This window comes from Macaca nemestrina, chromosome 5 (genome assembly GCF_043159975.1).
Source record: "Macaca nemestrina isolate mMacNem1 chromosome 5, mMacNem.hap1, whole genome shotgun sequence".
Taxonomy (NCBI): Eukaryota; Metazoa; Chordata; class Mammalia; order Primates; family Cercopithecidae; genus Macaca; species Macaca nemestrina.
In genome coordinates, this window is record NC_092129.1 from 10,616,448 (window position 1) to 10,639,873 (window position 23,426).

General features: G+C 38.1%; 1 protein-coding gene across 7 annotated transcripts in view; it reads right to left on the minus strand.

The window, feature by feature from the left end:
• Positions 1 to 23,426, minus strand: part of LOC105487510 (mitogen-activated protein kinase kinase kinase 4) — a 194,320-nt gene that overhangs the window by 67,978 nt on the left and 102,916 nt on the right. For all 7 annotated transcript variants that reach the window (XR_011622942.1, XM_071095939.1, XM_011750971.3 and 4 more), the window contains exons 2-3: positions 16,172 to 16,362; positions 80 to 1,443 (exon numbers count right to left, since the gene is read on the minus strand). Coding sequence is in view for 6 of the 7 variants with exons in the window: in XM_071095939.1 (XP_070952040.1) it covers positions 80 to 1,443; positions 16,172 to 16,362 (1,555 nt within the window). In the remaining variant the exon portion in view is untranslated. The remainder of the gene's footprint in view (positions 1 to 79; positions 1,444 to 16,171; positions 16,363 to 23,426) is intronic.

Genomic DNA, 23,426 nt, shown 5'->3' on the forward strand with positions numbered 1-23,426 from the left:
ACATAACACCAACATTATAATTTACAATCGATAAATGGAACTAAGGACATCATCGTATTAATGCCTACTGGAAACCTACCTCCACTGGACGATCGTTCTTTACCAATGCTACACGTGCCCTTTGCAAGGAACCATCCATTAGCTTGTGAAGTCTTAAAATTAACTTTCTTAACCCCATCTGCTTCAGTGCTTTGTCTACAAATGGTCTATAAATAGAAGTCAGACAATGTCTACTAAAGCCTGCTTCTGCGCTGCAGTCTGGTGCTCCCCAGCCAATAGAATCATCCTCAGACTCCAGCCTCTCAAGCTTCTTGGATATGCAGTCCTGCGACTGGATGTCGAAGTTGTTGTCTGCGGGCTGTCTGATTTCCGGTACCCCAGGATCAGAGATTTGTTCTTCCTCACTCTCATCCGTACTACTTTCCAACTCCTTCAATTCTCCTTCTGTGTCATCATCCTCATACTCCGGCTCATTACCTTTGGATGGTCGAGGGGAAGGGATTTCAAACACTGGCCAGCCAATGTCTGATAAATTCTTGATGCCCAAAACAGTGCCCATAATCCTTAATTTCTGATTTAAGTCTTTTGTGATGTTTAACCACAAACAGAGTGCCTGCACCCTGTCCTGGAAGTCTTTTGCAGCATATTTTTCGTAGTCCTTCTGAAGCGCCTGCAATGATGGATAAAGTGCTTCTATGTACTCTAGCAGCTCCATTATCCGTTTTACCTGCTCAAATGAGACCCTCTGGCGTTGGAGATGCTCGTGATGTGTTGAGTAACCTACAGTCTTTGTTCCAGGAGTGGCTTTGCACTGCCCTTCTACTGAAGTACCATTAAAACCAGCTCCATCTCTAACAAAGGCGAAGCTCCCATAGTTGACTTTGAAAGTAAGGATTTCATTGATAATATCTGGGATGGCTTGACGGGCTGTATATAAAAAGAAGTCCTGGTCATTAATTGTCCGTCCTGCATGCCAGGCTTGTAGCTCTAACCAGATCAGTTCGTTAGATCGGTTAAGCCAGAAACCAGATGTATTTTCTTGTCCTCTTTGCTCCCTGTCTTTCTTCTTTGAGACTGAGGTAAGCTTTAGCAAAAGTCGTAATGTTTCAAAAAACTTTAAACGATCCGCTGGACAGTCAGTCCTAGAAGTCTGGCGTGCAGGTCTGGCTATAGGCATGGGCACAGATACTGGAAGCTTAGCGTTGCTACAGCCAAGGCTGAGGTAAGGCTTATTGAGATCCACATCTGGAATTGATTTTTTTGGCAAAGATCCACCCACTGAGTCTAACATGAATGAGCACTGTACGTTTTTTTTATGATCACGCTCTGTTGTTCTAAGAGCTGCTCGGATCTTTTTCTCCTGCTTATAGCTGTATTCTTCCACATTCTCCACTGTTTTTCCAGTGTCTTTATGTGGAGGCTGATTTGGTGCATTCATTTTTTCTATTAAAAAAAATAAACAGAACATTATTTAACTCTAAAATATGAAGCTACTCTCAATATTTTCAATAAAACCGATATTCACATGTATTTATATTTTCAGGCTGCAAATGGAAGAAAAACAGCATACCATATCCTGAAAATTAAAGGAATCAAAAAATATATGACATTTTTCTCTATATTTTTAAAAAATTCCGTTTTTCCAGTATTTGCTGTATTCTCTTATATTCACAACTAATCACCTAAACTAGCTGTTAATTTCCATGCTACAAAGCATAGTTATCAAATCATTTAACCAAACTTCTGTAAGTAATCACCTTCAATTTAAGAAGGAAGAAACAGCATGGGAGATCGGACGGAAACTTGGATGAGAAAATATATTTAATTCCTGCATTTGTCATTAGCTAAATGTGTAAACTTAAGAGGAAATCACGTAAATTATCTGGATCACTTGTGTCATTGGTAAAATTAGGCAGATTGATGCAAGAATCCTTTAAGGCACCTTAAGATTATTCTCATAAAAAACTGAAAGACAGCTGACAGACAAAAACATTGACCTTATTCTATTCCTTTATTTCTTCTTTGCCACAAACAAGTGGGCAATAACATTTTAAATTTAAAATTATCAAGACTGAAGACATATAGACTAATTTGGTACAATTTGTTTAATATGTTATACCGGCACATAAAATCATTTACAATTCATGTGAAAAAAGCAAAAATCACACATTTCTTTCAAACAACTAGAAAAGGTTCTATAATTTGACTCCAAGCTTTGAAATGAACACACATACATCCTCTTTCCTGTATGGCACTTTTAACACTATTAATTGCTCCATGTTACTGAAATCCTTTCATTCTGTTGCTTCCGGGTTCTTACACTTCCTTAATTCCCTTCTTTTCAAATACCTCCTTGGAACTTTGCTCACTACATAAAATGTTAATGTTTCTCAAAGTGCTAATCTTAGATCTCTTCTCCCTGGGTGTTCTCATTCATTTCCACATCATATATCGATAATGCCCAAACCTATAATGCCATCCCAGTCTATCCTCTACCCTCAAGGCATAGTTTATTTCATTGAATCTAGGACACACACTTTTTCATATGTTAAGATCTCTGATATCAGAATGTTACATATAATCAATGATGATATAAGTAAATTTTAGGGACATATTTGCCAATATATTTCATTTACATTTTTCTTTTTTTGAGACAGGCTGGAGTGCAGCCTCAACTTCCTGGGCTCGAGCAATCCTCCCGCCTCAGCCTCCCAAGTAGCCAAAACCACAGGCACGCATCACCACAATCAGCTAATTTTTTTTTTCTTTTTGGTAGAGACAGGATCCCACTATGTTTCCTAGGCTGGTCCCAAATTCCTGGGCTCAAGCAATCCTCCCGCCTCTATCTCCCAACGTGCTGAGATTATAGGCAAGAGTCACTATGCTCGGCCCATTTTTTAAAAACATATATATATGCATAAGTAAAATATGTGTCTACATATCAGAAAGTATAAAAGATCTCTTTAAATAAATAAAAATTCCAATCATAAGAACACACCATCAATTGTAAGCTGTTTTTACCTCAGAATATATTATAATTTCTTAGTATATATTTCTTATATACTAAGAATTTTATTATATATTATATTAATATAACAATTATACTAAGAAATTATTAATTTTCTCAGTATATAATATCACCTAGTTTTAGGTGATTAATTGTGAATATATAAGAGATTAGTTGTGAATATAATATCTAAAGACATATTAACATATCTTCAAAATTGATGGACTAGGGTATATTTACATGGGTTACAAACCAATACACCACAAACCAATGCACCAATGAAAATTTGCTTAAAACCAATTTACTTCCTAATTGATTTAAATTCGTTTTAAAATAAGGATTTTTAAACAAATTTCCCAAAAGCACTTATAGCTTGATTAACCTTATATTAAATTTGCCTTATATTAAATTTACTTTACGCTCCATTAAAAAAGATTTTAAGCCAATCTGTCCAAAGAGATTTTTTGCTGTATTTTAGTATACAAACCAATATTACTATTATTTTTTAAATTAAAAATTTTTAAGATAGAATTTTTATCTTTAGTACTAATCTATTTACTTCTAAATGTCTTTAAACTTTTTATATAGCCCATTTAAGAAAATTTCTTCACAGTTTTATTGTTTCTAGCTATAAATGCTTATCAACTTATTTATATCAAAAAAACTGCTTAGACCAACTCTTTAAATCTCTTGCTCTGTTGCATTTAACTCTGTGTTTTTTATACCTTTATTAACAGAGCACATACATACTATTTGGTTAAAAAATGGTATTTTGAAAGCAAAAGTGACAAGTGCTTCCACATTTAACTCCACTATAGTTTTCAAGATAATTTATATTATACTTTACTACTGGGAAACACAAAATGACATATACATTGTATCACTGTGTAGGACTGGAGGTAAAGAAAATGAATTTATTTTCTAATACACTGAATTTGACGTGCTTATGGAACATCCATGTGGAAATATCTATAGGTAACTAAGAAAACAGATGTTGGGCTCAGGAGAGAAACCCAGAGAAATGGATTTGGAAATTATTAGTATGTACAGATATTATTTAATATCGTGATAGGAGATAAGAACATCCAAGAAAAGCGTGCAGAAGAAAGGCAATGAGGACCTAGAATAGAATGTGTATTAACTACTATGTACATCCAAATAAATGATTCTGAATCAAAGAAAACAAAAAATTGTGTAATAAAAAACAATCTTGTTGGCTTAGGTTTTGGGATTTTAAAATACTTTATAAAACTATTGTGGTGCATTATTGATAATGGCCACAGACTATCTGCATGCAATTTATAATTGGAAAGTAATGGTTGACAGTGAAAAAATATTACTTTTCTTATATAATTTATTCCAGTTCTTCTAACCTATGATTGAAAAGTCCTAAGGGAAAACCCAGGATTAAATGAGAGTCATTAGGATGCCTTTAATAATCCCAGAAGACTGGCTACAAGCATTATTCCAAATCTATGCTACACTGACCAGGGGCAAAACATGAAAATAATAACAGATGAAGCTTCTCATCCTAGACCGTTATTCCAACAATTAAAGCAACCTAAGAGAAAAAAATGCCACAATCCCATTTTTCTACATAAACGTAATCTCATTTTAGCAAACCTGAAAAACTAACTTTTATAAGTTAAATACAAATCTTGTTAAGTTTACCTTACAGGATACAAAACAGTATATTACACAATTTTTTGAAATTTTGTGTTCACATAAAGCAATGGTTTAACATTTGGACCGACACAGTATGTTTAAGGAAAAGCAAATTGGGAAAGGAGCAGATGGGACAGAGAAGCTTCTTTTTTTTTCTCCCCAAAACATAATCCAAGTTGGTTCTGGAAAAAATATAAATGTATACACCTTCGTTTAAATAATGATGCAATTCAAACTTAAAACAGACAAACTCCAGTCTAGCTACTGTGCAAAAAGGATATACCAATTACTCCACCTCAGCAGTAGCTACCTTTTTAAAATAATAGACTTGTGACAAAAGGAGAGACAGGGTGATTTGGTTTGGATGTTTGCCCCCTCCAAATCTCATGTTGAAACGTGACCCCCAATGTTGGAAGTGGGGCCTGATGAGAGATGTCTGGGTCATGGGGGCAGATTCCTCACGGATGGCTTAGTGCCCTCCCCACGGTAACCAGTGAGTCCTCACTCTATTAGTTCATGTGAGAGCTCTCTATTGTTCCTCTCTCTCCATGTGACATGCCTGCTTCCTCTTCACCTTCTGCCATGAGTAAAAGTTTCTTGAGGCCTCACCAGAAGCTGAGCAGGTATTGGTGCCATACTTGTATGGCATACAGAACCATGAGCCAAATACACCTCTTTCTTTATACATTACCCAGTCTCAAGTATTCCTTTATAGCCAACACAAAATGGACTAACACAGAGAGTAAACCCAACAGTGCTTTCTGGCAACTGATGACCAGTTAGGCTGCTATAAAATCATAAGCGACTTATCAATTAAGGGAGACCTGAGAACAACATTAGGGTGTTGGGGGGTGGGGGAGTCTATAGACTTAGATACAGGAATTTCCCTGAGCATTTTACATTTTGTTTTTACCCACTCTGACATGACTAAGGAACTTTTAAATAACAACCAAAAGCCTATTACTAATGGACAGGTGTGCTTGTTTGTTTGGTTTACTATTAATACTAAATTTCCCTGCAACTAACAAAAAAGTCAAATGCAAACAGAGCTTCTGAAAAGGAAAATGAATAAAAAGTACAGGGGTTAGATATATAGAATGTTTTATTTGGCAAGTTCTAATTACAGCACTACAAAAACAGTTCTAATAACTTAAGATGAATGGGACACCTGATCTCCCAAGTGACTATAAATTAAATGGTATGATTTTTCATGCTGCTATAAAGACACATGCACACGTATGTTTATTGCAGCACTATTCACAATAGCAAAGACTTGGAACCAACCCAAATGTCCATATATGACAGACTGGATTAAGAAAATGTGGCACATATACACCATGGAATACTATGCAGCTATAAAAAAGGATGAATTCATGTCCTTTGCAGGGACATGGATGAAGCTGGAAACCGTCATTCTCAGCAAACTAATACAAGAACAGAAAACCAAAAACCACATGTTCTCACCCATAGGTGGGAACTGAATAATGAGAACACTTGGACACAGGAAGGGGAACATCACACACTGGGGCCTGTCGTGGGGAGGGGGGAGGGGGGAGGGATAGCATTAGGAGATACACCTAATGTAAATGACGAGTTAATGGGTACAGCACACCCACATGGCACATGTATACATATGTACCAAACCTGCACGTTGTGCACATGTACCCTAGAACTTAAAGTATAATAAAAAATACATAAATAAATATAAATAAATAAATAAATGGTGTGATTTTCGTAGCACAATTAAAGCAAGCCTCTGGAACACTTTTTCCTTCGGCCAATCACCAATAATTCCGGTAAAATCAGAAGAATATAAAACTTTTTTTTTTTTTTAATTTATTTATTATTATTATACTTTAAGTTGTAGGGTACATGTGCATAACGTGCAGGATTGTTACATATGTATACTTGTGCCATGTTGGTGTGCTGAGAAAACTTTACAACGAAACTGTAAAGAACCAATGACAAGCAATATGGTTCATCTGATGGATATAAGACAGACAAATGAATTCCCACCATCTACAACTAAAAATGGCTCTTTAGAATATGTATTAATCATATTTTTAATCAAACTCTTGCAATTTTTATGTTCTCCAATATATGTATTTTCCAAATTTTAGAAACCAGTCTTATTAGAGCTCTCAAATGAGATGTAAACAGATGAATAATCTTTAAGTATGAGACGATCTTCAGAGCAATGATGACCTAGAATACCAGACAAGTCAGCAACCTGAAGGGGCTTGAGATCATCTCATTCAAGCTTCTCAAATTTCAGTGTATGTTCCGAATCACCTGCGTTTCTGCTAATGGGCACATTCCTGGGCCTGCTTCCACTGTCTCTGACATGGCTACAATGGCTCCACATTTGGAGAAATTGCTTTATCCAGCTTCTATTTTCCAGGTAAGGGCCTTACAGACATTGTCGTAATGTTCATAACAATATGATGATGAAGATTACCACAGAACACAGATGTTTAGACAGATGGTTAATGTTAGAAGAGGGGTCCTAGCCCATGTTGGTGCCACCACACCATCCTTGGACTTGTCAAAGGTGCTTGCAAGGCAGTACCAACTGACCAAGGAAAGGCTAAGACAGTGAGTACCACAAAAGATTATGTAGGGCTAACTAGTCTGTAAAGGCTTAAAGTAAAAGCAAGTACTTGATTTGGGGCCTTGAAGAATGGAAGCTTAAATAAGGGAAGCAAAGAATGCAAGAGCGTATCTGAAGCCAGCAAAGAAGAGCAAGAAGAGACACAAAGGCAGCAAAGAAGAGCGTGTGGCTGAACACCGAGTCTGTATATGGAAGCCTGGAAACACAAACCAGAACCTTGAAAGTCAGGCTAAGTTTGGACTAAAGAGCTGAAATATGGATTTAAATCCACTCTGGTTGACATAAACATTTCACTAGCTATACAGACTGAATCTGACTTGTAACCATTTTACCAGCTCCATTTTACATCAGTATGATATTCTTTAAAAATCAAACATTCTAATTTCACTACTGTTAGCAGATACACACATTTACACACACATAGATAGGCACACGCATGCATGTACACACACATACACCTTGAGATATTTCCTAACAGGGACACGTGTGTGTTTGTGTGTGTGTACAAATTCTCATATAAATTGCAAAATATTTGCTCTATCTCTGTAATCCAGCTATGGCTGATGACCATCCCGCTATGGCAGTACTAGAATAGAAATGCAAAATGAAGCTGATAATGATCACCCAGCAACATTCTGAAAAGGGCTTTGGCTTGGGTGTCTTTTAAATTCCTATTTAACCTACTTAAACTATGAGATAAACTGAATGTACTTCCTTCTGCTATATTAAAAAGAAAACAAACATTGAAGGAAAAAAATGGTTTGACGGTCTTTCTCTTAAATCTAACTTAAGAAGAAATAGTTATATTTGACTAAATATTGTCCAAAACTTATCAAAATCTTAATTGCTATAAATTGGTAATGACTACCATTATCCAAAAGTATAATCTCAAATAACACCACAGCTAGCTCCTGTGGTGTTAAATTTAATACTCATCACAGTACGAAATGAAGCCTATTTACTGAGTTCATTTTAGTTTACCTGGTAGGTTACATCAATTGGGAAGTCAGAGAGCAGACTTCCAGGTAATGCAGAGCTAATCATCCTTACCTCCTTACCCAACACTCAAACAGTCTTTAGATAAAATGCCTTTTTTAAAACTGTCATATAAATTAAGAAAGTTTTCCCAATAAAACAGGAATTTTCAGCTTTTGGTGAAGGCTGGGCCATGAGACGCAGCAGTCATTCTGTAGTACACAGCACCTTGTCTCCACTGTTCAAACATACACTAACATCCTGCTGCTAAGAAGGGACTGTAGATATAATTAAAGCCCTTAGCCAGCTCATTTTTGTTTAATCAAAAGGGAGATTTTCTTGAGTGGGCCTGACTTAATCACATAAAAGCCCTTTAAAAGAAGGCCTGAAACTTGTGGTGGTGGCACGCACCAGGAGGGTCAGCTACTCTGGAAGCTGAGGCCGGACGATCACTTGAGTCCAGAGGTTTCAGGCCAGTCTGGGCAACATAGTGAGATCCCATCTCTAACAACAACAACAACAAAAAACAATAACTGAAGGCCTTTACCCTCCCTGAGAGCATCTGCCTGTCCGTGGGTGGGGTCTGTCCACCTTCTGTCCATCTGGTATCACAAGTGGTCCACACCTGAATTAGAGATACCAGTTTCTGCTGGTCAGCTCTCCATGTAACAGCCACAATGGTCTAAAAGGTCCAAGACAAGACACTGAGCTTAGAGCCCTGTACAAGCTGTAGTGGGAGTGGCTGCACAGGGCAGCCCCACTTGAGGCCCAAGTGCATCTGGGGGCCATGCCCCAGAGGCATCTGAAAGATGATTTCCTGTGCTCCTGAAAGTCACCAGATCTAAAGCTGCTGCTGCAATGGCCATGGTCCTCTCTGGAGCCTTAGCCCACAACAGGCTCCTGGCCCTACCCTTGTTCCCATACCAGCTGGGCCCCTAGAGGCACGTCCTCCATGCAACAGCCCTGCAAATGGCCATATCTCAGGGGTTCACTTCCTTGCTCCCTCACAGATGCCTGTGGGCTGAGGGTCCTGGGCCTCAGCAGGGTTAGGGGAGGGACCAGGAATGACCGAAGCCTAGAGAGGCCAGTAGCCTGCACTCCAGCCCCCAGCGGCTCCTGTTACAGATAGTTACCCACAGACAGGTGCTGGGAAGGCATCAGCATGGTCAGCATTCACAGACTTGCCGACAGGTAGTCAGGTTGGGTCCTAAGAAAGTGAATCCCAGAGCTACATGTCCCTCGGGCAGCTGCTAGAGGTAGGGCTGGTCCTCCTGCTATATGCCCTCCTTCGAGGGCAGCAATTCTAGCTCTGCTCCACCTCGGCCTTCTACCCACAGCCTTCTCCTACTCACGCTCTGGCCATGGCTGCTTCAGCTTCTCCTCCAGGTGGCTCCCAGGCTTCTGATTAGGTCAGCCCGAGGAAGACAATCTCCCTTTCATTAGCTCAACACAACAGGTTAGGGAGGTTAACTGCACCTGCAGAGCCCACTGGCCAGCAGCACGGAGAACAGTGTTTGATCAATGGGGAGAAAGTGGGTGCCCCTCACAGGAGTTGCTGCCTCCCTTCTATCTCTATCTGCACAAAGATAATATCCTCTTACTGAACAAACTTGTTGACATGTATGACCCTTTAAAAAGTCATTTTCTGTAAAACCAGCATATGTGGAGTTGGGGGAGTCTGTTCTTGGCTAGTGTGGAAGAGACCTTGCGTAGGCTTTGCACTGATTTTGAATTTGCTATGCATCTGACGACTTTATCCTTTGGGTGCAACTCATGTCAAGATGAGCAGTTTTGTTAAATTCATGGTAAATGTTATCTAGGTCAATGCTTCTTAACCTTTTTTGGGTCACAGACTACATTTGCGAATCTGATGAAAACTATGGACTACTTACAAAAATGCACACATGCACATAATAAAATCTGCAGTTTCTGGGGGACCACAATCCTCATGACTGCAATATAAAGGAATAGGGCTCTGATAACTTGAACTCTCTTTGATTCTTCACATTTTGTAAATAGTTGCATTCAATTAAATACTGTGATTCAAGTGAGACATTTCTGAAGCTGTATATATCTATGTGTGTGTAGGTTGCACAACACCATATAAATGTCTATATATTGTACTTATATGTAGCCTCATGTTTCCAGTAAATTTCATACTGGCCTCATGCATTCAACCAAAACCCCCAACTATATTCTCCTTAGTAAAGATAAATGTAAAATGAGAAATAGGCAAATTTAAACAGCTAAACTGGCAGTTTAAAATTTTCTATATTAATAGTATAGAAAATACAAAGAAACAAGATATTCATACATTGTTAGTAGAAGTATCAAAATGAATAGTACTTTTGAAGAATGCACAATATCTACCAAATTAAAACACACATTACCATTCAATACAGCAATTCCACCACTATCTACAAAAATACTCCATATATGAGTAAAGATAAATGAACAGAGATGCTCCCCACAATAGTATTTTTTGTTTGAAAGTATGGAAACATACTATAGGGAACATGGTTATAATGATCCAAACAACACTTAAGTTTCAATGTGCTTACACAGAACAATGGCCTCCACCTATTACTAAGTAGAAAAGAGCAGTTATATACTGGATGTTCTAACTCAACTAACTTTGTAAAATTCCATAATGCTGTATTATGGTGTGCATCTCTCTTATCTTTAGAAAACTAAGAGCTTATTAATATACAGGCATTCTTCTTAGTACCAGTGTTTTATCTCTAATTTCTCCTAACTTCCCATTCTAACATGTCACTGATAATGATTTGCGGGAAATTAGCACTATCATAATTCCATCAAATAATTTCAATGAGTCAATTGTCTAATTACACATATGCACCACGATTAGGGCTACCAATTTTCTCAACATCTGAATTTACAATTATAAAAAACAAACACATGACATTAGTAGCTACTGAGCCTACAGCGGTAATAACATTTCAAGAATCATACCCGTATAACAGTTCATGAGCATGGCTACCATAGCTAAAAAGCCAGTATTGCTGGTTAGTATCTCTTCCTCTAAAGCGTCCCCTCAGTTACCTTTCTGGGTCCTTATATTACTTCAGGGATGCACCTGATATTTTTTTGTTTTTGCATTTTTGTGGGTTAGGGGCTAGGGGATGCAAAGATAGTATGACTGACCAAATTCTAATTCCCCAAAGCTTTACAATGAATGCATGTAGGAGTTAACTTCTCAAAGTAATCAACAAACCCCACCTGGTATGGCTGCCTTGAGCAGTCCCCTCCCACAGTGAATTTTGGCCAGCCTCATGGAACTAAGAGAACACAACAGAAGTGATGCTACACAACTGCGGAAGCTAAGGCCTCGAAGCCCTGCAATTTCCACCTTGGTCTCTCAAAACACTTGCTCTCAGGAAAGACAGCTGCCATGTAAGAAGTCCAATTACCCAGGGACCATCCCAGGCTAGCCATGTGGAAGGTCACATGGAAAGAAACCCGTGCCAGCCAGCCCTCAGCTGTTCCTGCCCTCTCAGCCCAAGTAATAGACACACGTGAGTGAGGGAGCCATCGTGGACGTTTGAGATCCAGCAGACACCATGCAGATAAAAAAATGAGGGCTCAGACTTAGGGCCCCAGCCAAGCCAGGATGTTTCCAGCCAACTGAGCTATTCCAGCCAAGCTTCCAGACATCCTGGACAGGGATGACCTGTGCCTTGCCTACACACCTGAACCACAGAATCATGAGCAATAAAATAACTGCTCTTTCATGCTACCAAGTTTCGCGGTGGTTTGTTACACAACGATAGATAATGTGAAAAATGCAAATGTTATTGGTGACTGTTTGTTTAAAAGATAAGTCCAACTCTGACCACAGTTCTAAAGTTAATAGTATGACTCAGACAGCCTTTGCCTGTTGCAGTGAGAAAGAAATAACGTAACAGTTCACATTTCCTTGGACAGCTTTTTAAATAAATCTGACCAATCTAATTAATTCTAAAAAACTCCTCAAAATACTGAGGGGGCCAATATACTATTATGAGTCACATGCTAGTTTGAAATACTGGTCTTCCTGACTCAGCCTTGAGGTCACAGCACAAATATCACTTGTTCTAGAAGTCTTCCCAAGCCCAGGTCTTCTCAACACTGCCTCCTGTGTGCATCCAGAGGGGTCTGTACTGTTGGTCATTTGGGTACTCCCTACTTGACCTGGAACTAGGTCTTATTCATCTTCCAAAAGAACACATGCCTACGGAGTCACTCAAATGCTGATTCAATGGAAAGAACGGAGGAGAAGGAAAGAACAGAAGGAGGAAAGGAAAAAAGGGAGTGAGGAGAGAAAGAGTGAGAAAGGTAGAAGAAAGAAAAGAGAGGAAGAGGATGGAAGGAAGGAAAGACAGGCAACAGCAACAATAACAAAAAACTGTACTAGCAGCATATGTAGTGAGATAAAGCAAAGGACTAGGAAGACATATGAGGAAATGTGTAGTCCAGGCAGGACAGAAACAGGAACAGTAGCTACATGACTTCAGACAATCATTTAATCTAAAACTCAAGGTCCTAAAAATGGGAACACCATTTAATAAGGATATGTCAACAATATAATTATTTAATTTTGCTTTAAGATTTAAGTCAAGAAAAAAAGTAGTAAGTGTTGGGAAGAAATCCTGAGTTTACAGCCGGGCACGCTGGCTCATGCCTGTAATCCCAGCACTTTGGGAGGCCGAGGCAGGTAGATCACCTGAGGTCAGGAGTTCAAGACCGGCCTGGCCAACATAGTGAAACATCGTCTCCACTAAAAATACAAAATTAGTCGGGCATGGTGGCGTATGCCTGTAGTCCCAGTTACTCAGGAGGCTGAGGCAGGAGAATCGCTTGAACCCGGGAGGCAGAGGTTGCAGTGAGACAAGATCGTGCCACTGCACTCCAGCCTGGGCAACAAGAGTGAAACTCCATCTCAGAAAAAAAAAAAGAAATCCTGAGTTTACAGTAATAATGATGATAGTTAATACTGAATACATAATCCTCATGACACTATAAGGCAGATGATTTTACAGGTAAAGAAAATGATATATGGAGGCTGCATATGCAGAAGGTGGTGGAACCAGGACTGGAGTCTGGGCGATCGAGTAACCAAGTTTCTGCTTTTGTCCACCATGCTGTGCTGCAATAGTCTGAGAACAATAAATTCTCAAGGACCATTAACCATCACAACACAAGACTAAAACATTAAAATGGCCCACCTGTCTACTGCTGGCATCTCACTTCCACCTTGTCTTGGTATTCATAAACAAGAATGTTGGCAAGAAATAATTCACCAGCTGGCATACACGTGAAGCTACTTTCTAATATACACGTGACTGAGACATTTAAAATTAAAAGCCGTAAAACTGCTCTGAGCCAGTTTCCTTAGCCATAAAATAAGCACAGGTTTAAAGTCCTTTATCTGAAATGCTTGGGACCAGAAGTGTTTTGGATTTTGGAATATTTGCATTATACTTTCCGAGTAAGCACCACAAATCCAAAAATCTGAAGTCCAAAATGCTCCAATTAGCATTTCCTTGGAGCATCATGTCTGTATTCAAAAGGCCTCAGACTTTGGAGCATGTGGATTAGGGATACTTAACTTGTATTATATAAGACCAACACTTTACTGGGTTATTACAGTATTCAAAAGATAATTCTTTTGAGGTGCTAAGCACAGTGCTTAACCCACAGTAAGCACCCAGTAATTGCTAATGACAACTGTGAAGACGCTGCTACAAATGATATAGCAGACATTTAAATTAAAAGTACAGGTTATTCTGTGACATAAAAAGTTCATAAAACATTAAATTTAAGAAGCCATTATAAAGATAGTACAACATAAACATATATAGCAAAAAGCTATGGAGTCTGTAGTCAAGCTTTTACAAACGGTAAACGAAGCTACTTTTGTGTATCAGGTTCAATGGGTGATTTTTTTTTTGTCTGTATTTTCTGAATTTCTTGCAACAAACACATTATCTTTTGCAGATAAGAAAAAGAACACGTTATTAAGGATTTTGGTGTCCTGGGTCTGCTATCAGATAGCTATAAATCAAAGGGTCTGTGAGCATTAGCTTCTTCATCTGAAAAATGGCAGGAACTTGAGCAAGCAATCTCTGAGGCTCCTTCCAGCTCTAAAATTCTATAATTTCATAAAATAAACAATTTTAAAAATTGTGGAGAAAAAGGGCCAATCCTTTCCCTTCCCTTTATCTCTCACACAGCCCAGCAGGACAGCAGAACCTCAACAAACATCTAGTGACTGGTTGTCTCACTGATTGGTGAAAGACCAAAAAGTCAACTCAAATATTGCCTTCAGATAAGCGTAACCGCTGTTGCCTGTACTAGGAAGAAGTCCAAATAGAGTACCATGAGAACTAGTGGTACAAATTAGTCCTGACACTATCTCAAGCCTTCTGGACTTAAAAAGAGTTGCTCTGAAACCCTGGGCCTCAGTTTCTCAATGTATAAAAGGGGAAATTGTGTTCTCAACTCATGTTCAAAAATAGTATGAATCAACAAGAAAAAGCAAGTGTACTACCGACATCTTCTCACTTTACTAACACAAAGCAAAGATGTATTAACTAATGTTGATTCAGTAGATGCTACTTCACTGATTCCTACCATATATAAGAAACTTCTATAGCCATTTGAGAAATTTCTTTGAGAAAATGCACAAGAAATGATTTCCAAGATGACAAATTGCAATGGGAAGTTTCCAAAGGGGTAGGTTAAAAAATTACAGCAAATCAAGTTTTATAAGAAGTATCTTATGTGGAAAAATCATTTGTGGGAAAGACTCTTTCCTGCTTGGGAACTTCCCTTGGATAGGATCTCACTCAAGCAAATCAACACAACAAAACCCAATTCTCTTGCCCTCCTTCTCTCTTGAGGAAGGGCTCTGATGGGGATGCAAAGTGAAGATGCCACTAACAGCCATCAAAGCTCAATATATGGAAGAAATCTACAGAAAGAGGAAGCAGAACAAAGAGGAAGAACGAACACAGACTATAGAAAGGGAGAGGTAGAAATGAGTGTGAGGTCAACAGTGAGAAATTTCTCCGGCAAGAGGAAGACTAAAATCCACATGTCATGCAGTAATAGCTGAATAAATTCCAGGAATATATGGCATTTGTTTTAGGACAACTGGTTTGCTAAGATTAACAGGTAAATTCTAAAACCACAAGGTTCCAGGCCATCACGTAGGGCACAAGGAGGCTACAGTGCATATCATTCAATTCATCTACCACAAAAAAAGAATAGTTACATCCCACTAAAAGGAGGCTGGGGGGAAAAAAAAGCACGAAACTCTCCGCTTCTAGTAGAGCAATATGTGGACTTTACGATCCTAAAGAAAGAGAAAAGTAGAAAGCAGGTTCTGTCATGGTTGTTAGGTGAGGGGTATCATCTAGTCATTGTGCTTAGTGCGAAAAAGAGAGCCCTATACCCTAAAGGCAGCACCCCGGGGCACCAGCAGAGAGCAGAGGGAATCCAGGGGAAGACAGCCTGGCTCTGTCTCTCCTCAAATCCCCAATATACCACTTCTGGGCAGAGAGAATCTAGAAACTTCAGCCTAAGAGGCTGAAAGAACAGAAGGCCATCTATCCCATGGAACCCGTAGCCATCTTGGATTAGTACACTGGGAAACATTTGCCCTCTTTCACATCTTCAAATGCCTCGCGCAATGCTGGCTTTAACCATCCTCAGGACAAACCTTTCTATCTCTGGAAAACTATGTGTCTCTTTTATTAACACTAACAGTAATAATTCAAAAATAAAAAAATGGAACTTACCAGGAGCATGAAAATCAAATTAAAAATAAAAGAAATTGCTAACCTTATTGTAGAAAGAATCAATCAAATGCCATGCCCTCTTGTACATCTTTTTTAAAGTACAAGACTCACCTTTTAAATTAGACCGACTGGCTGGCCTCCCCACATTATTCCTCTGGTGTTTGGTTGACATGCGTTTAATCTGTCGAGGTGTGCTGGGGGGAGAGTTGCCATACAGATTCTCTGTATTTGTTTCATCGGAGAAGTCCTCTGGATCAGACTCAGGACTCTTGCAAGCTGCATCTCCCAATGTGCCCTCTTGCCTATGAAAGACAGTGCATAGGGAAAACATTCAGTAACACAGTAAGTGAATTCAAATTTACTTATAATTTTTAAAATAATTCTTTGTGAAACTTTTGTACGTAAACATCTCTTCAGCACCGTACTTCTCCTCTATTTTTACCTGCAAAAACTCAAAAGGAGAACTTTTCTTTCGCTTAAAGAGAGTAACGATTGTGACTGCTACTGCTCTTACCATGAACAAGGAGTACCACATGGGTGGAGCTGTTATGCTTTGTTTCTCTTGTTTATAGAGCTCTTTCTAACACAAAAGAAATATAGAACTAAAAACTTACGCCTTAAGGAAAAAACAGCGAAGGACGAGAAGATACAAATCAGACAGAACTAAAAATGTACTTATGTGCTAGCTACTGACAGTTTAATTGATGAGTGGGCAAGTTCAGTCCTGCTCTGAACTTCAGTGCCTCGCCTCTTTCTCTCTTCGAAACACACAGAAAACAGAATGTATAGGAGCACTTTGCTATGATCCACACAGCAAAGCAGGAAGTACTGAGAAAGTATGGCAGGTCCATTTTCTAAGTTCTCTGATAAAAATTACAGCACTGAACCACTTGAAAATGATTAAAACATTAAATTTTATCTTATGTGTATTTTAACACAATAAAAAATTGGGAAGAAAAAAAAACCACAGTGCAGAGCTCAAGCAAGGTGCAGGGGAGAAGGATGCTGTAAAAGAGGAAAAAGAAAAATGTTTCTTTTCACCTTCAAAATGCAATTTCTCATTAATTTGTTCTCTAAAAACACTGCCTGCCAATTCTCTATCCCTAGCCAACTTCTCAAATCATCACAATTTTGACAAAGTTCTATTTCTACAAAGCTAACAAAATAAGATTTAATGATACAAATTGAGAACCAATACAATTCTTAAAAAGTGAACCAGAAGGAATCAATCATGAAATTCTTTCCAAATATGCACCATCGCAGTCTACCTCATTCTGAACATTTATAAAATATGCTTTATATTTTATAAACATAACTCCAAATCATATTCAGTATATAATCCATTTCTTCCTGGCAATTTGTATCTTGATATACAATCAAAGTTATTTCAAATTCATGAGCGAAACAGAAAAGCCACTCTACAACGTATGGTCCATTATGACTGAATTAGATCGACAAAACTGCAGAAAAGAAATTACCTTTTGAAAAATAAAAATGTTGCAGAATTATAAAAATTTACAGAACTGAAATCTATAAAAGACCCCTAATGGGTCAAAAGCTGATTTTTTAATAACCGCATTTTTAAAGACCACTCTAAATACTTCATGATAATACACATGTGCTTCTAAACATGTGTGTACATGCAAGACATACAAGTTAAATGTCCTGAAAGCTAACTTTAAACCATGTGCAAATTTAGAAATACGTTTTAAATGCACCTGCCTATTTCCTTAAACTACATTTATAAGTCTCATAACATCACACAACGAAGTGTAAACTTACAGATTAACTTGAAATTTCTTACACCCACTTCTTCTATACTCACTGTGTAATAGTTGATTTGACTGATTAAAGAACATGGCTATAAGCACCAAAATCATTTATTTATTTTCCATGTGTTGCAGTGGTTAATAACACTGTTTGGAATGATAAGCAGCATAGGCTTGGTGGTGTAGTAGACCCACGTTTAAATCCTAGCTGTACTGCCTATTAGCTGGGCGGACCGTGGACAAATTTTATCTCTACCGTGTACATTTACAAAATAAGGATAATAAATACTTAGACTTATACTTATTCCTATGAGGATTAAACCCAATAATGAATACTTAATCAAAGAGTCAGAATATAGTAAGTGTTCACTAAATGCTTGACACCACTCATATTACAGGCCTTGGAGGTCACTGTGCTCACTGAGAGAACCTGAGTTCTTGCTCATCTGCTTCACCTTAAGAGAGAAGCTCACCTAGGAGTTCAGCATGGTATAGGCCTGGAAGCGCTTCTAACATTTTAAACATCTTTTGAATTCTTTCAAACTCAATATTATATGGTTTCTGTTTTCATTTAATTTCCACACTAATATACTTAAAGGAAACGCCAAGAAAATACTGTATTTTATTACTTTTGAATCTCCAGGAGTGTCCAACATAGTGCTCTCAAACATTCAGTGCTTTTCATAATAATGCACATAAGAATGGTAACTGCCAGGAAACTACAGCACAAATGTTTAGTCAGTTAAATACATCAAAGCCAGACAGCAGGGAATACCAGGATAATTAAAAAATGAAGTCAGATACGAAAAAGCAAACAAAATCTCTTTCAAAACACATCCTTTGTGGTGAGGAGGAATGTGAACTCAGAAGCTAAGGCCACATTTCAGCCATCCTGGATGGGTGAAGCATCCATTACTGAATCTTTCTAAGACTATTAAAACTAATAATTTGGAATTTTAAAGGTCTACATTCTAACTATTTCAGGAAATTCAGTTGTAAAGGTTTCTTTAAAAAAAATTAAAGTAACGGAAATAAAGGGCTATGAAAAATATAAAATGGTCTGTTTTGCCAGTATCTGGCGGTACCGTGTGGATGATGAATTAATGCAACGCAGAGTGAAAGTGGAGGAGAATTTCTGTGAAGAGGGACTGACAATATCAAACCTCAGTGGCCCAAATGTCAAGCCCCTCAACCTGAGGAGAGTCATGATCTAAAATGACAAGCACAGCTGATTTTTAAAAAATAAATAAATAAGTACCTTTGTGGGATCTACATTGAGTTCTGTGCTTTAGCAGATAAAGAGGGTCTAAGAAAGTATGTATAATAAAAAGGCTAACTTTTATGAAGACTTAACACTGGGGACCCAGAAGAGTATTTGTGTTGTACTATCTTCCAACTGTGGACAAACTGTTTCTCTACATGTGGAAAAATTAATGTGGCTGTACTCTCAAATAAAAGTACAAGAATAAATCCTTGTAATAATTCTACAGAAGCTAACAATCCCTTGTTTTCTTTTTTTTTTTTTTTTTTTTTTTTGAGACGGAGTCTCACACTGTTGCCCAGGCTGGAGTGCAGTGGCACGATCTCGGCTCACTGCAAGCTCCGCCTCCTGGGTTCACGCCATTCTCCTGCCTCAGCCTCCTGAGTAGCTAGGACTACAGGCGCCCGCCACCGCGCCCGGCTAATTTTTTGTATTTTTTTTTTTAGTAGAGACGGGGTTTCACTGTGGTCTCGATCTCCTGACCTTGTGATCCGCCCGCCTCGGCCTCCCAAAGTGCTGGGATTACAGGCTTGAGCCACCGCGCCCGGCCAATCCCTTGTTTTCTGATCTGCATTTATTACAAAACCAAAAGTCATCTGTCTTATCCTTATACATTCACATAGACACAATGAACTACTACTGACTTCAAAGTATTTCTAAACTATCTAATTATTCTAACAGTAAATATTTAAAAATCACACTTAAATGAAGATGAATACTGTCATAAAATATTAAAATAAGACAAAACACAGTATATTTTATCCTTTCTTACTCATTAAGCATCACAGAAAACGAGTTAGGAAAATGTCATATGGTACTACCAGCCACTATACTTATAATTCATAATTAAAATGAATTTAATACTTTCTTAGGATTTACTTAATGTGGTCAACATGGTATTCTCACTTGTTGGAAAAGATGCTGGTTTACATTCCATCCAAGCAACTTAGTAACACCTACGTGTCAGAACAAAATCCAACAGTATTTAAAGAAACTTTCTTTTAAAGAGTCTAGCACCTAATACATAAAATTCACAAATGTTTTCCATCCTATCAAAAAATTACCAGCCAAGTGCAATGGCTCATGTCTGTAATCCCAGCACCTGGGGAGGCTGAGGTGGGCAAATTGCTTGTGCTCAGAAGTTCGAGACCAGCCTGGGCAACATGGCAAAAACACATCTCCACAAAACAAAAAACAAAAAACAAAAACAAACAAACAAACAAAAAACTAAGCAGGTGTGGTGGCATGCACCTGTGGTCTCAGCTACTCAAGGAGACAGAGGCGAGAGGATCACTTGAGTTGGTGCCACTGCACTCCAGTCTGGGTGACAAAGCAAGACGCTGTCTCAAACAAACAAACAAATAAGCAAAAATACCAAAGAAAAAAATATATGATCCAAACCAGGAGAAAAACCTAAAGAAACAGACCAGAAATGACTCAAGTGGACATTATAAAGATGAAAAATATATCTGAAATATACTCTGTGGGTTTAACAGCAGATCAGACACAGCAGAAAAACATCAGTGAACTTGAAGATACAGCAACAGAAACTATCGAAAATGAATCAGAGAGAAAAAGATTGGGAGAAATAAAAAAACAGGGTACCAGTGCCCTGTGTGACAATATCAAGCAGTTTAACCATGTGTTATTGAAGTTCAAAACTAGAGAAGGAAGGCACAGAAAAACATCTCTAGGAAGGACTGAACATTTTTCAAATCTGGAGAAAACCATAAGCTCACAGATCCAACGAACTCTGAGCAAAAGAACTATAAAGAAAACTCCCAGTCTGTTGTAATGTACATCATAACCAAATTGCTGAAAACCAATGATGAAGAGAAAAATATTAAAAGCAGCCAGAGAAAACTTAGTCTGGGATCCTTAGATTAGAAGTAACATATAACAAGAGGGAAAGAAATCAAGCAAACTTTTATTCTTTTTTCTTTAAAACAAACAAACAAAAAAACACTTATACACAAAACCTAGAAAAATACTAGTGGTAAGTTCAAAAGAACTTGCATCATTTCAATGAACTAACCATAAGCATCCAAAACCTCATTTTGTAATCGTTCATGTGAGATGAGCTAATGTGGTCAGCTGACCACTTCAGAATGTTTACATGGATACCAATGATTTGGGATGAGGAAAGTAGTACAAGGCCTACGTCAGCTGCCCTGAAACATTTGTCTTACTTGTGTTTAATAACATACAAACGTGAAATGTCTTTCTGGTACTAAATTTCTGTCAGTCACGTAAAACAACATTTCACTCTTTTACCATAAAACCCTGTTAAGTACTATTATTACACTACAATCTGGTCTAGGCAAAGTATGTCGCGAACTCAACCCAAGGGAGTTCGGTGTAGGTTTTAAAGGAAAAATGTGTGAAAAGAAAACAAAATAAAAATTCAAGTTACTTGGGGTTAAATAGTTCTACTCTGACATATTAGGTAAACCACAATGGTGCCTGAAATAGCTATCTGTAAAATGATGAAGTCGGATTAGATGAGTCTGAAAACATCTGTGGTTCTGCAAAAGCCATCCCTGCCCCCCAACACCACCCCGGCCGGAAAAAAAAAAAAAAAAAAAAACCAAAACACTTCATTTAGCGACATCCTTCGAAATAAAAGGATATTTTATCCACTTGTGAAGTATAATATTCATCTGTGTGAAGTTCTCTCATCTACCTCCACTTCCACCTATTCTCTATTAGGTAATAAGTATTAGGGAGATTTCTGCTATTGGGGGAAAGAGGGGGGATATAGGCAGAAGGGATAGATTTTCTAGGTTTCTTTTTTCTTTAAACAATTTGTATAGCTTGCTTGGCCTGCAGTATTAATCAAAGGGAGCTAAGCTCAGTTTGAGGTTGTATTTTTGGTTCATATTAAAAAAGCCAATTTATTCATAAGTTATCCCTATTACACGAGTCAATTTATCAATAAGTTAGTTATCTTTATCATCAACCTACAGTTGAACATTTATCAGCTCACCTCCAGGTGAACGGTCAAACCTTGAGCTTATCCAACATGTACTATCTTAACTTTTGCACTGATTCAGAGCATCGAGTCTTTACAAACCTAACTAACCTTGGTTATTTTTCAAGGTAGACATTTAGACTTGTTTTTTAATGAAAATTCATCTTTTTAAAACAAACGTAGATTAAAACACACACACACACACACACATTTCCTATGGAAATGAGTAAGAAACTATCTCCCCAACAATTACTGAAGAGCAGGAGCTTGTCATCCTTACCACTGCTTCTCCGGTGTCTAGAACAGTTGCTGGTGCAGATTATGTGCTCAAAACTACTTGCTGATTGAACAAACACATCAAGTTAAATAAGTTTATCTTTTACATTTTGGATTTAATCATTATCCAAATCCCTTTAAATACATAACATTTCACTATTTTTAAAATACATTTTTTAAAGGCTACAAAAATGAAAGATTGTTGATTTTTGACAATAATGTTGTTTAAGTGATTCTGTAACCCTGGGTGCAAAGATGACTCTCTACTAACCAAAATGACAGCAAAGGGGTATGATGTAGGCAATGTTTTGGAATCAGATTAACATGGGCTGAAATCCCTATGCCCCTACACTTACTAGTAAGAATACAAGTTTTAACCAAATTATTGTTTTCTTGCAAACACTTTAATTTAGAGGTTTTATCCAATGCTACTGGAACTTGTGGCTGGACAGTTAATTAAACATACATACACGAAAAACACTAAAAATGAAACATGCAGACAAAAAAACAATATACTGTGGCAGCTGTTACTTTGGTGGTCCTTGACGAAACTGGCCTCCTCATGGTCACAAACTTGCATATCCGCTCCTGAATGTGGAATGACTTTGTGACTGCTTTAACCCATGCAATGTAGCAAAAATGACACTGGACCCCTCCTGGGCCTAAACCTTAAGAAGGCCACCTGTGTACTCCTGGGAAAGCTAGCCACCAGGTAAGGAGCCCAACTTAGGTGGAGAAGTGCATGAAGGAGAAGCTAGCTAGCTCAAACGAGCAGAGCTCCCAGCTGACAGCCAGCACTAACTTAACTTGCTAGCCTTGAGAGTGAGGCTATTTTGGATCTCCATTTGTCCCTGCTCTGCAGCCAACACCATAAGCAGCAGAAAAACCACTCAATACCATGACAGCTAATAAATGGTTTTTATTTTAAGCCATTAAACATTGGTATGGTTTGTTAAACTGTAATACATAACTGCCACACACACAAACCTTACATTTTATTTTTGCTTCAACCCATGAATGGGTTTTAATCGACCACCACTTTGATGAGGGCTACAGCCTTGTCTTTCAGTGCGGGTCCACTGATGGAAG